This window comes from Parasteatoda tepidariorum, chromosome 9, assembly GCF_043381705.1.
Source record: "Parasteatoda tepidariorum isolate YZ-2023 chromosome 9, CAS_Ptep_4.0, whole genome shotgun sequence".
Lineage (NCBI taxonomy): Eukaryota > Metazoa > Arthropoda > Arachnida > Araneae > Theridiidae > Parasteatoda > Parasteatoda tepidariorum.
In genome coordinates, this window is record NC_092212.1 from 16249540 (window position 1) to 16267048 (window position 17509).

Here is a 17509-nt window from a genome sequence, read left to right on the forward strand (position 1 = left end):
CTCTCATTTATGAATCTCACGTAAGCTAAAACAGCTTTGTTATCTATCACAGTTGATTCATCAATCTGCAACGCAAATTTACCTTCTTTCAGAAATTTGATGAGTTTTGATTCAACGTCGGCGGCCATCTCATCAATACGCCTGGAAACAGTATTATTGCTCAGAGGAACAGAGTGACTTATCAGATTTCCGCCTACGATACCAAAACGTTTGACGATAACGATCCTGCACTTGAATTTTTTTTAATTTTTTACTATCATAATTCTTCGTCTACACCAGAACCATTGGTTTCATATATATTTTCAATTTCAATCTCAAATAGCTTTTATTATTAATATTATTAGCAATTTTTATCTTTTGAGTACTCGTCGCCCCCTGATCGCCCCCCTAAGGATTATCGCCCCCAGGTTGGGAACCACTGGTTTAAACTAAGAGTGAAGAACTGTAACAGTAATTGAGAGAAGTTTATCATATATATTTGAGAATTGAATCCGTAGTGGTTGACAAGTAAATAAGACAAACCTATAATATTCATTAATTAAACAAATTTTAAGACATATATTTGCTACCACTTTCTTATTTTTACTAGATTTTTATTAGATGACTCTTTCATAAACTGGTTTACTTTCATAGTGGTCTGATCGGACTACCTATAAGGAACTTACCGATCTTTACCCATTCATCCCTGATCTATGAAATTCGATGAGGGGGGTGGGAATGCAAAGGGAGTAAGAAAAGTATTTTTAGGACAAATGAGCGTTAAATCATGACTAGGCTAGAACAAATTGGTGTTTCGCACGAACATTTGAATCATTACGCGTAATAGTGTGAAAAATAGCATTAAATCAAAATTTCAAAACAAAGAATTTTACATTGAAACATATCTACCGCTAGAAGAAAACTTCCCAAAAAATATCGAAAGTTGGCAGTCCTGTTTATCATTAGAGAAGAATCAAGAGAGGAGAAAGTTTAAAAATTAAAATAGTGGTATAAGAGCTATGACATTTTTTTTTAAATTTTTGAATGAAACGAGAAAAAATCCACGTTGTGTGCTAACAATATAAATAATTATATTTCGTTCAAAAAATGAATGCTGTGCTATATATTAAAATTTAAGTGAAAGGTGAAAATTATTTTTCTACCTTAAATTTGAATGAGGACTTTTGTTTGATAGTTTAAAGTAAATTGGCTACCTTTTTTTAATTTTTATAAAGGGCTTCGATCCCAGTGTTCCGATGTATAGCTTGATAAAATTTCATAAGAATTATAATTGTTTTAAAATTTGTTCCTTAAATCTCTACCAGAAGGAACATTGTTTTCCAAGGAATCTCAAATGTAGGTTTGTATAGTTTAAACTAAGCAAAACATATTTCGATAATGCTAAAAATAGTTTCGATTATGCTAAACTTAATGATCCCGGCATATTTAGCGTACACCTGTCCCCGTTTCGCTCACGATGAGTCTTCAAATAGCGGGGTCGCATTTACAACCCCCGCTGGGTTGGTGGGACGTGGGCCAAACGCCCCACCCCCAAATTGAAAAAAAAATAAGAATAACAATTTTTTTAATACTTTACAAAAGAAATAAGACATTTTACCCATCAATCAATATATTGTTTAGAATTTTAATAACTCTACCAGTTAGTACAGCAACAGCAGAACGTTCCTTCCCAACTTTTCGACGTCTCAAAACTTGGCCTAGGAGCAATTCAAAATCAAGAACGTTTAAATGGACTCGCATCATTAAACATTCATCGAGAAATTTATTTGGATGTTGAAAAAAATCATTGACAGATTTGCCAAAGTTTCCAAAAAACGCATTACATTTATTATTTAAAGATGTTGAATACTTGAATTATTTATGTATTATTCTATTGTTCATTATAAAAAAATAAATGTGAAGACTAGCATTAAAAACCCCAGTTTAATTTTTTTTTTTTTTTTTTGAAAAAAATATTTAAAAAAAAATTGTGGGGGAGGGGGGTAGACTTAATCAGAAAACAGCATTTAACATTTATAAACAGTGCGCTTGTAGCTTTATCCTTGAAACGTAAATCACGCCAACATAACGTAAAGATACATAGCAACTAAAATAAACGTGAGCATGCGATGCAATTTTTGCTTCGATTTTATGTATTAGAGTGTACGGAAGCTAACATAAAAGTGCAAAATCTCTCTATTGACTAACAAAATTACTGACTTTTTAATGGAGTTATTGCATATTTTTTATTGCAGGTAATCAATCTCAAAAGGAATGATTTAACCTCACTGGAAGAAGCATTTAACGATATTATGGATATTGAAGAGCTGCACTTGAATGGAAATAAGAATCTAACTTATATCAGTGATAAGGCACTAGGTTTCAACCTTCACAACTTGCTTAAATTATCTTTAAGAGAATGCGGTCTCGAGAAGGTTTCAAAAGCATTTCTGATACCATTTTCTCACCTTGAAGAACTAGATTTGAGCTGCAACTCATTGAGAATTATTCCTGATGGCTTTTTCAACAATTTGGAAAACTTGATTAAAGTTACTCTTAAAAACAATCGCCTAAGGAGTGTTAAAAATTGTTTTGGTCAGAACTATCGATTGGAGCATATCGATTTAAGTGATAACTTAATCGAATCTTGTGATAATACTTTTCATTCGATGGCCTCACTGAAAAGTATTGATTTAAGTAGAAACAGACTTCGGTGGATAAAAAATACGGATTTTTCTACAAGTCCATGGCTTAGAAAGTTGTCACTCAACATAAATAATATTTCCCAAATTGATTCAGAAGCTTTTTCTCATTTGAAACAGTTACAAATTATCAATCTATCCGAAAATGAGTTGAAGAATTTGAATGGTTCATTTAGAAACACTCCCTATCTGAGAGAACTTATTCTGCATTCTAATGGTCTAGGAGAACTGAATGAAAATGATTTCTCAGCGGCTGGTCGAGTAACAAGATTGAACTTGGCAAACACCAATTTAAGCCGAGTTCATGGTGCTTTTAAAAATTTATCTAATTTAAAATCCTTAACTATTAGAAAGAACAAACTGAGTGTTTTATCCAGAGAATCATTTCCTCGTATTATAAAGATTCGAGAAATGTTTTCATCAGGTTAGTACAATTTGGACAATTATTTTAAAGCTTTTATTTCCTCCTTTTATCATAAACATACTCAATGCAAAAATGTATACATAATAGAAAACTTTATTTACTCCCATCACTTTTGTTTAACCTCTTAGTTCTTTAAAATGCTATTTAAATTAATGTAAGCACTAATCAATTCAAAATATATTATGCAATATTTCTATACACGTTACTCAACCATGGCCAAACACCTAGCCCCATATTTAGAGCTGTATCTTTTCACGGCCATGGTAAGAATGAATCGTAATTTTAACTCTGGTCAGACGACGTGTACAGCACCTTCTCTTCAAACTTACACACCACATCCAACAAGAGAACTTTTAACCCCAATATATTTAACATGCACCAGGCCGATTGTTTTAGCTGTTGTCAAGATTTGATTAAAATAATAAAATAAAAAAAATTTGTTTATTAGTTACCTAATGTAATTTGATACTTTCACCAAATGCTTTGTCATTTATAAGACGTGATAGTTATTATCAATGCATTATCTCTTTCTGAAGTAGACTGGCAGCAAAATATTTTAACAAGCACTTTTTATTTATTTGAAATAAATCCATAACTACTCAAACTCGACAAATGGCCGGATCAGTTTAAAAAGTCTTTGAAAAGATATGATGACAAATGCGACACATTACTTTGTATGGTTAAATCTTTGTACCGTTATAGCGGTAAAAGTATAGAAATCACCTTTTCAAAACTCGATCTCTCTCTCATATATTAGAAGTGATAAATCCAAATATAATAGGAAAAAAGCATGTTTCTTGAAAAAAAAGTGCGTTTAAATAAGCGTATCCTGACACTTTATACTTATTTTAGCACATTTTTTTGAGGTATTCCTGTAGCACGATGCAGAAGGAAAATGCGACCAATAGTTCAAAAATGCGTCTTTTATACGCAATTTTTTTTTCCTTATCTCACCAATGAAAATTTAAAATTCATCGATTGGACAATATGCTAGTTACCAGTCTTTGAGATAGTAATAAATTTTATCGGCATAAAATACAATTTATAGAAATTACAGAATACAATTTACAGAAAATACAATCTAATATATATAATTCTCTTACGTGGCTCCCAAATTTTGGCTGTATTTCTTTTCCGCCAGTGGCAACGTTTGTTTGTTTTGTTTACGTTACTATTTCTCTTACACGGCGAATCGACCAATGATTACAGCTAAAAATGTCACATGCCAAATCTAGCTGAGATGGCTCAACATATAGCTCTTTTAAAAACGGAAACGGAAATAACCAGAGAGCATCAGCTTTGGCAATCTCATACTATTAAGCTAGGCAGAATTGAGTAGTCTTTGCCGATAGATCTCTATTTTAGTATTTTGTCGAAAGAGCTTTTTTTTCACAAATTTATAGATTACGAATTTATTTGACGATTTTTGATTTAGATTACGAATTATTCTATAGCATATTTCTAATAGGTTTAACGAATTACATGTCATTTATTTGAATTCAAATTTATTTTAATGTCTTAGTATTTACTAAAAAGATGTAATTTTTTTTTCAAAAAAAAGTTTTTATATGGATTTGAATGATTGTTTTGAATTCTTAGAATTTTGTGCATTTGCAATGTACCTAAGTTAGTAGCGAGCGAAGCGAGCTTGGTTTGCGAAGCAAACCATATAAGCGGGGGTTGGCAAGCGTTAGCGAGCAGGGAGCGCAGCCCACTAGTTGAAAGAAATTAGTTATCGCATTGTGTATATTTCTTAAAAACGACTAAATCATAATGGGTTTTCCCTAAATTACTAATTTTTAAATGCAAATTGAAGAGGAATTAAACTGAAAGATACGAATAACGAATTTAAAGAATTCGTTTAATTCATAATAATTCGTTTATCCAAAAATAATAGCTTTTAGTAAATATTTATCAAAAAAATAGCTTTTAGATAACATTTATCCTTTTTCATTATTTCTTTTTTTAATATTACTCGAAAAAATTTGAAATGTAAGGTATACAGTTTCTTACATCATTTTAAAGAATGCAATTTTAAATGGCTAAGTACAAAATTTGGTAGACGCCTTTTTAATCTTTATTCTGTACTTCCAAAATTAGACGTGTTTACATTCTTTTTATTTTACAGAAAATAAATGGATATGTGATTGTCGCCTTTTATGGATCAAAGATTGGATGCAGAACACAAACTTACGAAACTTAAATCTCGACTTCAACTGTTCTTCACCAATCCATTTCAAATCAAAAAAGTTAAGTCAATTGACAAAAGAAGACTTGGTTTCGTGGCCAAAAGATGATTGTCCATCTCCTTGTGAGTGTTCATGCGTTGCAGACGGCGAAGAGCGTTATGTGAATGTGAATTGCTCATCAAGAGAACTGAGAGAAGTATTTTTTTTTTTTAATTTTTAACAGATAATTTGTTATTGCATGGTTTTTAATAGTACGAAATTAATTTTGAATAGTAGCCTCTATAAATGAAGAGCTGAGTAGATAAAATGAAACTTTTAGAATGACTATAATCAGGGTAATAAGAAAAAAAGAGGAAAACAAATTATTTTATTATAGAATGATTAGCCATCTTTCCAATGTGTACCATCTTTTATTTACCACTACCTTATTTGAAATAATTAACATGCGAGATCTAATGTTCGTTTACAAACTACGTTTTCAATGTTCGTCTTCCAGTGTTCTGTACCTATCCATTTCATGTAAAAAAAAATTTAAGTCAATTGACAACAGATCAGGGGTTAGGGAACTGCCGGTGCATCAGAAAGGTTCTGGGTTCGAATCCCGGGCAAGGCATGGATGTTCTTTCCTTCTCCGTACTATCTGTCCTTACTGTGGGAGCAGCGTTGACCCACCTAATATGGTGCCCCTGAAAGAGTGGTCAACAAATCTGCCCTTCATGTGCCTGCATGACCTTGGTCATTATCCAGGTGGGCATTGGGAAAAAAACAGATAACTTGATTCAGTGACCAAAAAAATTATTGCACCATATTTCAACAAGAACTTATCAACACAACAGCCAAATATAATGCAGCAACTACCTTCTTTCTTTCGGACGCTGTCCTTAGTACAATCTACACGCATTAAAGACATCAGAACGTCACGAACAATTTGCTGTCAACAATCTCCTTATTCAACAGCAAATACTAAACGAGTCAATTTAGATATTAATTAAATATCCACCGAAGGATCGATTAGTGCTGCCTTCGGCGATAGTTGCCGAGATCAGGCAATAATTAGAATTAGAAGATTTTAAGTTCTTGCAATATAAAACAACCTTATTTATTATTAACCGGCCACTTTTAATATCATATTAATCTGAACTCCTCGCAACTTTACAATTTAATTGTAAAACAATATTTATAACTGAACTACAATTAAGTATAAAAACTGTTTATAAGAGTTTTCCACTCAAAATAACGATATTTCTGGAAATGATCATGCATCTTATAAACATTTAGATTTATTAGATTAAAAACTTTATTTTCCTTCGTTAGATTCCAACTAAATTTCCAGAATTGATTGGCGAACTGAATCTTCGAGAAAACATGCTGTCAAATCCAATCAAGCTCAACCTTCCTTCAACATCCAAGTTAAAGATCTTGAATCTGGAAAGCAACTTAATTGCTCGAGTGGACTTCAAACTTCCCAATAACATAGAGGTTCTTCTACTGGCAAACAACAATATTACAAGATTCATAGATTATCCACCGTCTAATGTCAAAACATTCACTCTATCTCGAAATCCGTGGTATTGTGATTGCGATACTCTGCCTTTCAGAAAGTGGATGATAGCACACGAATCTAAGGCAATGCATTGGAATAAATCTATCTTTAATTACTTACGATTAATTTAATTCAGTGCTTCCCAAAATGTGGTACGCGTACCCCCAGGGGAACGGGAACAGTTTAGCGGGGATACGCGCTTCTTATGCGAAATGGTCTTGCAACAAATGAAAAGTTCAAAACATTTTATTTAAAAGCAATGCTAGCCATGAAAATTTACGATTACGTATTTTTCTATTGGGTATTTTTTGCAGAGTTAACTGTTAATAACTAAAATATGTTAATAAAAATAAACACATTTTTAAAAAGTACATTCATCTTTTTATTAGTGATACACAGCGTTACGAAAACTTTGGAGAGGGTACACAAAAGCCATAAGATTGGGAAACACTGATTTAATTTAATAAAATTATTCGACATTTTTTTAACACCCATGCCGAGGTCTGTACACTCTTTGGGGGAGGGAAAGACATGGAAGTTGAATCACGCTGCTTTTAACTAACTTTTAAAGGAAAAAAACATATGACCCATTCATTATTACCAACCTTATAATAGAAAATTCCTTTTAACCATTTGTGGTCGTATTAAGTTTATACATGGGTGTCATGCTGGTCGGAATTAATTTACTTAAACACAATTTATAAAATATTATTTCTCATTCTACGTATCTCCGAATCTTGTCGATTTAATGTAATATAAGATCAGTATGGTTCTTTGCTGTGGTTGCTGAGAGCAGACATACGACTGGAACGGTAAAAAAGTGTTGGTGACTGAGAGTAGACGTACGACCGTAAAATGTTAATATAGACTTTAGAACCTACTTATAAGACCCCTTATGCTCTATGCTTTTATCACGACATTGTATATAACTTTATTGAACCACCATATCGATCAGGATGAATGAGTTGAAGAGATGCAAGCGGCCTCTATTACCCAGATATTTTTATTCAGTTCGGTTCTGTTTAATTATATGACCCTTATATTTATGACATTTAATACTAGGTCCTAAGACTCGATGAATCAGTCAATGACGCTTCGAGCTTAATCGCCGAAATTTACTTAATTTCCAACTTTCCAATTTATATGACCTTTAAAAATTGAAACGGTAGGTAGGTAGTTACTTTATTTACGTCGCACTAGAGCTGCACAATGGGCTATTGGCGGTGGTTTAGAAAACATCCCTGAGGATGATCCAAAGGCATGCCATCGCAATTTTGATCCTCTGCAGAGGGGGTGGCAGCCCTGCTTTGCTAACCCAACGAACTGCTCGTGGAGTCGAGCACATTACAGTGGAACAGTTCAACGAGGACCGATACCGCCCTCCCTCGGCCCTTACGCAGGTTGATCTAAGTGGTCACCCACCCACTTACTGACCGCAGCCAGTGATGCTTGACTTCAATGTTCTACTGGGAACCGTATCTTTACGATCAGTTCACTGCGAGACTTAAAAATTGGAACAGTAGCTGATACATACCTGCCAACGCGCTTCTACAAATTGTAGGATACTTTTATAATGTGCACATTGATGTAGGATGCTTTAAAAATGTGTTGTTTTTTTTTTCTTTTTTAATTTTGGTTATGAACCAAAATACACAAGATTATAATAATATTCTATTTATTCTATCTTCTAAGTGCGCTGAAACTATCCAAAAGGTTACTCAAATCTAATTCCTCTTTTTTGTCATAATTTTCCATTGTAATTAAGAACTCCAACAGACAAAAATAATTCTAATTGTATTTTTACATAGAATCGTTCTCATACAAACAAACAAAAAAATACTAAATATTATTTTTCAAGTTATAAAATTCTACCAAATGTTGTCAAACATGTTGGACGCTGATTCTCAGGATAATTATGAATAGAAGGTGAAAAAATGCGGTTAATACAATCGCTTAAAACTAAGAAGTTGTCAGAGGAAGCTAAGTTTTCTCTCGGAAATTGTTTTCAATAATTTAATTATATTTATATGTTAAGAACATTCATTCCTTGAATGTTCTTAACATATAAATATAATTAAATAGGTAGTTACTTTATTTACGTCGGTAGACAAAAAAATACAGACAAAAAAATTAAAATTCTTTCATCCATTCCCGTAGATGCTCTGTTTATTGTATCACATTATTGTATCACGTATCATGTAAATATTTCCAGATTACAGATGCAAATGAGACAGTTTGTAGCTACAGAGACGGCAAAGAAAGCTTGAGAGGGAGATTAATAATGAATCTAAGCGAAATTGAATTTTGCCCTGAATTATTACGGAACTATATCTTAATGGGAGCAGGAAGCTTGAGTAAGTACTATTTATAATTTATCATTGATTTCGCATATATCAAGTATTTTTAAATTGAAAAAACTATAAAAGTAGTTTACTTTGCTGCTTCATTTCTATTATAGCTTTTGAATTTGCTACACTAGTAAAGCGACACACTACGAACTTGAAATTTGCAAAACGGATAAAGCATGTTGTGGTATGCAAATGATTAGCTTATCAGCGCATTCCTGCAAAGCAGGCGGCTGTAGCGACACTTTTAATGTGAGTAAAAGAAGAAATTTGACAGTAAATTTCTCATTCAGAAATTGAATTTGAGCGTTGTTCTTGGGTAAAAAAAGTTTTTGTTATGCCTCGTGTAAGAAGGAGAAATGACTACCAGCACGTGTCTGAGTTTAATCGAGGTCCAATTGCGGCCTACCGGAATTGCGGTTTATCATACCGCTGGTCGCGTTGGTCGAAATCCCATGACTGTTAGCAAAATATGGAATCGATGAACGGTGAGATGGAACGTCGTGCAGAATCTCAGCGGGCCTCCCCATCACTAGCCGAGAGGACAGACATATTATCCACATGGCTTTAAGGGGTCGTACAGCTATGTCACGAACCCTGTGACAACAAATGGGGTCATTTGCAAGACAGCAACTGTCTGCACGAACAGTTCAGCGACGTTTGCAGCAGCATGGACTGTCAGCACGGTGACGATGGCTTTGACTAAACTTGACCCTACATCACAGGCAGAAGCGCCTCCAGTGGAGTGATCAACGACGAACCTGGACGCAGGAATAGCAGGACGTCGTCTTTTCATGCGATTCCAGGTTCTGCATCATGACGGTCGCTTAGTGTTTGGCGACATGGTGGAGAACACCCATTGGCTGCTTGCATTTGACATCGCCATACTGGCCCATCACCTGGAGTAGGTATTTGGTGCCATTGGACACGCGTCTCGATCAACTCTTGTTTGCATTGCCGGAACTTTGAACAGCAGCCGTTACATTTCTGATGTGTTAGGGCCACTGCCATATCTTCGAAGATTACATAACGCTACGTTTCAGCACGGAATGCACGACCGCATGTTGCCCGTACTATCCTGAACTTCCTTGACGCAGAGCATGTTCACCTGTTGCCCTGGTCAGCACGTTCTCCTGATCTCTCACCAATTGAAAACGTCTGGTCAATGGTTGTATATAGATATCATTTATTATTTTGGCTGCATTCAAAAAGTTTGAGATGTCTTAAGGAGCATATTTGTAACTATTATTTCCCTACTTGCAGGAAAAATAAAAGCCTACAACTACTCATATTTATTAAACAATCATTTTTCACCATATGTTATACTAAATATGCTATTTTTTTTTATCTGGAGTCAGTGATTCTTACATTTGTTGCAGTGACACTTATGATGACCGTGACCTCTTTTGTGGTTTATTTCCGATATCGATATCATTTAAGAGTTTGGCTCTACTCAAGAGGTTTCAGATGCCTCAAAAATAGAGACAAGAGAGACACTGGAAAACTATATGATGCATATATTTCGTTCTCTGATGAAGACGCTGAAATGGTCAGACACCATTTTTTGCCAGGTAAGTGGAAAAAATTTGAAAATAATAATTTAAAAATTCAATAAATTTTATTTATTATTATTTTACATTTGGTTTTTATCCTTGATTATTATTCTTCTTCTTCTCATTGGCACGACAGCCCAGGATGGGCCTTGGCCTTCTCAACAAGCCTATGCCAAGACATTCTTCCCCTAGCCAAGGTCCCCCAGTCAATCATCTTTAAAATCCGTAGGTCCCCTCCAAGGCAGTCTAAAAATCCCAGGCCTGGTCGTCCTCCCCCTCTTGTACCGGCTGGCCTGGCACAGAAAACCTTCTTGGTTGTCCTGCCATCCTCCATTCCCACAATGTGGCCCGCCCATCCAATCCCCTGAATTTTGATAAATTTAATGACATCAGGTTCTTTATATGCTTTGTAGAGTTCCGTATTTGATCTTCTAAACCAGGTACCGTTTTTACTTATTCCACCAAAAATGCTTCGCAGAATTTTTCTCTCAAAACTAGCTATCATATTTTCATCTCCACGGGTCATTGTCCAGGTCTCACATGCGTATGTAAGCACTGATCGTATAAGACATTTATAGAGTAACACTTTTGTTTTACTTTTTATTAGGCTTGACTTAAGATATTTTCTTAGGCCATAAAAATACTTATTGGCCATCGTGATTCTCGTGTGTATTTCTTGTGTAGTGTCATTTTTGTTGTTATAGACCCCAAATAGGTGAAGCTATCAACGGCTTCGAATTTGTATGCTCCAATTTCAAACTGTGTTTCTTTATAGCCAGCTTTTGTGCAGGGCATATATTTAGTTTTATTTTCATTGATTCTTAATCCCATCTTAATAGCTTCCTTCTCCAGACATAAAAAGGATTGTGTTAGTGCTGTCTGCGTTCTAGCGATAATATCTAAATCATCAGCAAAAACCAATATTTGAACTGATTTGTTGAAGATATTTCCATCCTTGATTATTAACTCTGGATTTTATGGTAAAACTGATGATGTGGTACATTTTTTGTAATCATTTTAATCTTATTTTATCATAATGAAGCTATTTTTTTATTTACTTATTTATTAATTTATTTATTTGTTAATTGGCATCGTTAACAGCGTGAATGCCCAAAATTCATCCTTTAGGTTAGAAAAAAAAATTGAGATATTTGTAGAAAATGGTAGAAAAAATTTATGTCTTGTCACTTGAAAGAATAATAAATTTACCATAAAAAAATGTACTGAAAATTAAATTTAATCTTAAATGCTGTCAAAGCTTAAAGTTTGGATCAGTGTTATATGCTTCCACTTCTTGAAAACTTCCCATTTAAATTCTGATGTATAATCAATTTTCAATTAAAAAAATAGTTTAGTCTTTCTTACTTCCCTTTGACCTGAAAAAAAACTTGATTGCAAGAAAAATATTTTCTAATCTGGAAAGAAAGATAAACCATCCTATAAAAAAAAAAAAAAAAAAAAATTGCTTATTTTTACATTTCTTTAGAGCTGGAGGAGAAACATCCATTTTATAAATTATTTGTACCCCAGAGAGATCTCAAAGCAGGAAATTTTGAAATAAACAATCTGATGGAACAAGTTTTGGATAGCAAACGTGCAATCATCTTGCTTTCTAGGTAAGTGTACGCATCATTTTTTGCCAGTATTTTAACCGTTTATAACCTAAATATTTTATTTTTAATACAACTTTGAATAATTCATCAAAATTATTATAGTAATCTAGTTATTAATTAATAGCATGAACCCAAAATCTTTTATTAAAGTAACTGAGAGAAATTCATCATATGTATTTGCGAATTGAATCTGTAGTGGTTGACAAGTGAATAAGGCAAACCAATAATATTCATAAATAAAACAAAATTTTAGTCGTATATTTGCTACCACTTTCTTATTTTAACTAGATTTTGTATTAAGTGACTCGTTTGGAAAGTGGACATCCTTCACAGTGGTCTGATCGGACTACCTATACAAAACCGTGTGGAGGCTTTCAGTTATGGAAAGCGTTGCAATAGCCCAGGACCCCTACATCAGAAGGGGCTCCCGAATAGAAAGTTTATTTTAAGTTCAAAATATCAGTAAAGTGAAAAATCGTCAATTTTATGTTGGCTTCTTCATTAATCTATTGTATGAACACAATCTATATTTCGTAAATCCATTGCTTTCTAGGGCCGTAATTCAGCTAAATTTTCGAAATTACGGTGGACAAATTTGGTCAATCAAAAGCCTATATTTTTTCATATCGCAAAATGCGATATGTTAAAGAAAATACAGGTTTCTGATTGTCTTCATTGAAACATCGTTGTTGCGAAAACTTAGCTGAATTCCACCCTAATGTCAGCAAGGATATAAATTTTTCGCAGATAGATGACAATGTTAACAATCGGAAAACTGCTTTCGGCATGATGGACATAGAATGGTCAGAAAATCAATAAAATGGACCAAACGATATTTCGTCTGACCATTGGGGGAGGGTGATTATAGCTATTTTAGGTTCTAGTCAATTGTTTTGTTATCTGCAATGAGGTGAAAAATTTAAATACTTCCATAAAGTTCGGTTCTTCATTACTGAAAAAGTGAAGCAGAGGGGGCCCCAATTAGGCTAAGTCGGGCTCTAACTCCAACCAAATATTGATTCCCATATCAACCAAGTGAAGTAGTATTGCACTGGCTATTTGATATCCTATATTTGAGGGAAATACTCTATATTAATGGGCGTTTGGAGTATTTAACGCTTATTAATTTATTTCAATTAAAATAAGAAAGGAGCAAATTACTTCTCCCCCCTCTTGTTTCTAACCCTGCAATATAGCCAATCTGAGAACACTAATTCACTCAATGTTATAAACCACTAAAAATTTAATGAATGTTTAAAAGCTAGCTTTTAAAAGTTTGGCAGCCACTATTCTTTAAATAACTAACTACTGTCTAATGTATTATGGTTTGTTAGGGCAATAGTGTTTACCCTAACAAAAATTTTCAATCGAACTTTATATTCCCGGACAAGGTTAACTCACGAATTTTAAGTTTATCCATACGCAAGCACTACCTGAGAAACGAGTTCTGCATGGAGATATTTAGAGTGGCATTTGCGAATTAAATAGCCACTCTGAGACAACACTATCTCATTCAATGTTAGCAAATGACAAAAAAATCTTAAAGCTTTTAAATGTTTGACAACCACTATTCTTTAAATAACAAACTACAGTCCAATGTATTGTTATGTTTTGTCAAGGTAACAGTGTTTACCCTAACAAAAGTTTTCAATCGAAATTTATTGTATGGAAAGGGTTAACTCAGGAATTTCAAATTTATATTTACGCAGGCACTACCTGAAAAACGAGTTCTGTATGGAGATATTTAGAGTCGCATTTGCGAATTCACTGGAGGAAAAATTGCATCGGGTCATCCTTGTGAAGTTTGGACCCCTTCCACCCATGAACCATGAACCATCCACCCATGAACCTTCCACCATGATGGAATCCTCAAGGAGTCTCAAGTTCGGAACGAGATTATTCTGGGATATGCTGCAGTACGAAATGCCAGAAAAACGTCCCAGATCTACCAATAACTACGAACTGTTAGACGACAAATCTGGTGATGTTCCTTTGATAGAAGAATTCTAAATATATTCGCTAAAGTATTTCTAGGAAAAAGAAAAACTCCTTATTTGTAATTTCATTAACAATATGTTCTTGTTTCCAATAATTAAATCTTTTAAATTAAATTTTTGCTATTTTAATCACAATATTACATGCAGTCACAAAAAAATGAAGTTAAAAGTTTGTATTGTTTCAATTTTATATACCCATCTAAGATGCTCATTGTTTAATTAGTAGATTTTTATCCACCAATTTTTTTCAAACAATTCATAGGAATATATGATTCATCACTTTTTTCAGACATGTCATGTTAAACCTTTTATAAACTTGCCGAATCTGTCTATATATGCAAATTTAGTTTGTAGTTATTTACCGTGTGGCCAGACGAGCAAGCCATGTAAAATTAGCGTGGCATTCAACGTGTTAATTTTGAATCCTCCATTTATTATTATTTCTATTTAATTCCATTAAGATAAATCTTGTGGCTATATTTAGTATGAAGCTCAAAGCAATAGGATAACTCGTTGAATGGAGGCTTATAATTCTAACTGAAAAATTACAAACAAGTTTATGAAAAATTACATTAATTTTCAACACACATCTAAACAAGTTATTTAACATTAATTTTTAACACACATCTAAAAATATGTGTCAAAGAAATATTTATGTTATTAAATATATAATCTTCAAAACAAAAATTCGTCATTTTATGGTCAATTACGAGGACACAAATTACTGAAATTCATCATTTCACATTCAATCACCAGTAGCCAAATGATGGAAATTTAGCATTTTACATTCTAACTCCAGTTACGGACACTGAGAATCAATCTTTCTCCTTATATTTGCAAAGAAAGTAGAGAAAATGTACTGCTCACCCAGACAACATCTTTTTATCTAGACGACACCCCTTAATGCCACCCCTTAAGTTGATATAACATCTTAAATGCTCTCAATGCTTCCCCACTGAAAATTTCTTTGACAGTGTTTAACACAGCTGAGGTGGGGGGGAAAATGAACAGAAATATAACCTTTGTTCATATAAATAAAACATTTATTCAGACACTTAATAGATGATTAATTGTGAATATAGCGATTCCATAGGTCCTCGTACCTTATAAGGCAAGCATTGATATTTTTGCTTTCTGTGAATCGCAGGTTTACTTTAAAAGAGGTATTAACCTCGTTTCCCATCAAGTGATGGGTAAGTACTTGGGGGTATAAACATAATAATTGATACCGACAGAGGACTAAAGCTAATATTCGGTATCCTATGACTAATTTGAATATCTGTGCTAATAGGAAAATTATATGCATTCATCAGTAGCTACATCTCGAATTATATATTTATATCAAACTTTTCCATATATCCTTTTTGTATAGAAAAAAATACTTTTCAAGTTAAAATAAACATCCTCATTGTTTAAATAAACATTGTAGATTATTTAATTATTTCTATATCATTGAAAATATTCTAAATACAATTTAGAGTTTTAAACTTCGATATAAGGGTACCCTTCCTGTAAGCGGTCAACTTCCATAATCAGACAATTTTTTTCAGTCTCAAGTGTGTTCACTTAACCAAGGTTTCATTGTTTATATGTAAGGGACGCTGGTGTCCTATCTGCATCAAAGAGTTAATATAAGAATTTAAGAGAAAAATATTAATAGTAAGTTCATAAAAGCACAAGAAAACTTCCTTGTTTACAGAAAAAATAAGTTTGCCCATATATTAAAAGACAACGGTTTGTCTCCTGCTCTGAAAAAATCTTCCATTTTACAAACCGTAAAGAAATAAACAAAAAAATAATGATCTAACTTTTTTTTTAAAAATCTAAAAATTAGATTCTATTTTTATAGCTTTTAAACAGAATCTGTAATGGTTGATATCTCTGCCCTGCTGAAATACAACTGCATTATTCCATTGTGTTTATAATACTAATGCAAAGTATTTGTACAATATTATTAATGCAACTTCCAATATGTTTCTAATTCAACTACAAAGCATTTCGAAGTGAATCATGAAAAGCTACTCTGCCAAGGATCCTAATTTAAAATACTTTGAATTATTTTACTAATTACTAATCCTAGTAAAATAAATCAAAGTAATTTATTTACTAATAATAACAAACTGAGATTTAACTGGAATAAATAACTGAAATAACAACCTTCTTACCAAGATAGATGCATCAATAAACAGACAAAACTGTGAGGGAGAATTCAAAAACAAGAAAAATGTAAACACAAATTTTATTTTAACAAAAATGCTCTATAATATTTGTACAAGACTTTTAATATATTCTGAAGAAACATTGGGTGATGAGTTTTTTTGCTCGGAGAGGTAACTGGTCTTCCTCCTATACACCATTCTTTATACACAGAATAACAAGAATGTCTTAGTTCAGATAAAACTCTAATTGCGGCTTAAGAATTTATCGGTTTACCAAAATACGCAGCTAAATTTGCTTCTCTAAATGCTTCAGAGACAGTCTAAAAATAAAAAACGCAAGTAAATAAATGTAGCTAATAAAGAGTTAAAAACATTTAAAAAAAAAAAAATTTATTCAATATTGTGTTAGTGATCCAAACTTTTAAAATAAATTAACATAAGTAGAATCTAAAGAATAAATAAGTGAATTCCGTGACAAGGACTGGGTCTTGCATCAAAAATTATCGATGTTATGCAATCCGATGTTTGGATTGGGAATTTTTCGAAGCAGCGCAAATTGCACGGGCAAGAACTTAATAGATAAATTATTGCAATTTTTTCACATATTTGGCTTAGAATAGGGGTGCACAACCTTTTTCAGTGAAGGGCCACATGCACAGCAGATTGACCAATGAAGGGCCGTATGCCAAAGTGTTTAGACCGACATATTGAAGGCAATTGTTGGTGGTGATTGTTATATAAACATCATTGTTTATATAACACAAAATTATTTTTGTCGGTTAACCTTGTAATCTCTTTGCAGAAAATACAATACTTTAAAGCGTTTAAAATTAGAAAATGCAAAACTGATTACTTAAGAAGGAAAACAGAATTCGAAAATCAGAATCAATTTATCAGAAAAAATTTAGATAAATTGAAATAATTAAAAAACTATGAAAAAATTGAAATTTTTTTTATCACATTACAAAATACAAAAGTCCATTTAAACATAAATTTTAACGTTAA

General features: G+C 32.9%; 2 protein-coding genes across 3 annotated transcripts in view; one reads left to right on the forward strand and one right to left on the reverse strand.

The window, feature by feature from the left end:
- The window catches only part of LOC107457297 (protein toll), an 18064-nt gene extending 3605 nt beyond the window's left edge, over window positions 1-14459 (forward strand). The window contains exons 2-8 of one of the 2 annotated variants that reach the window (XM_043044585.2): window positions 2235-3105; window positions 5234-5490; window positions 6609-6920; window positions 9050-9191; window positions 10562-10753; window positions 12222-12351; window positions 14058-14459. In XM_043044585.2, coding sequence (XP_042900519.1) covers window positions 2235-3105; window positions 5234-5490; window positions 6609-6920; window positions 9050-9191; window positions 10562-10753; window positions 12222-12351; window positions 14058-14358 — 2205 coding nt within the window. In that variant the 3' untranslated portion in view covers window positions 14359-14459. The remainder of the gene's footprint in view (window positions 1-2234; window positions 3106-5233; window positions 5491-6608; window positions 6921-9049; window positions 9192-10561; window positions 10754-12221; window positions 12352-14057) is intronic. The other variant, XM_043044587.2, reaches the window with a different exon arrangement.
- A 2108-nt stretch (window positions 14460-16567) lies between these two features.
- Window positions 16568-17509, reverse strand: part of LOC107457298 (dihydrolipoyl dehydrogenase, mitochondrial) — a 27146-nt gene continuing 26204 nt past the window's right edge. The window contains exon 14 of the mRNA XM_043044592.2: window positions 16568-16824. Coding sequence (XP_042900526.1) covers window positions 16759-16824 — 66 coding nt within the window. The 3' untranslated portion in view covers window positions 16568-16758. The remainder of the gene's footprint in view (window positions 16825-17509) is intronic.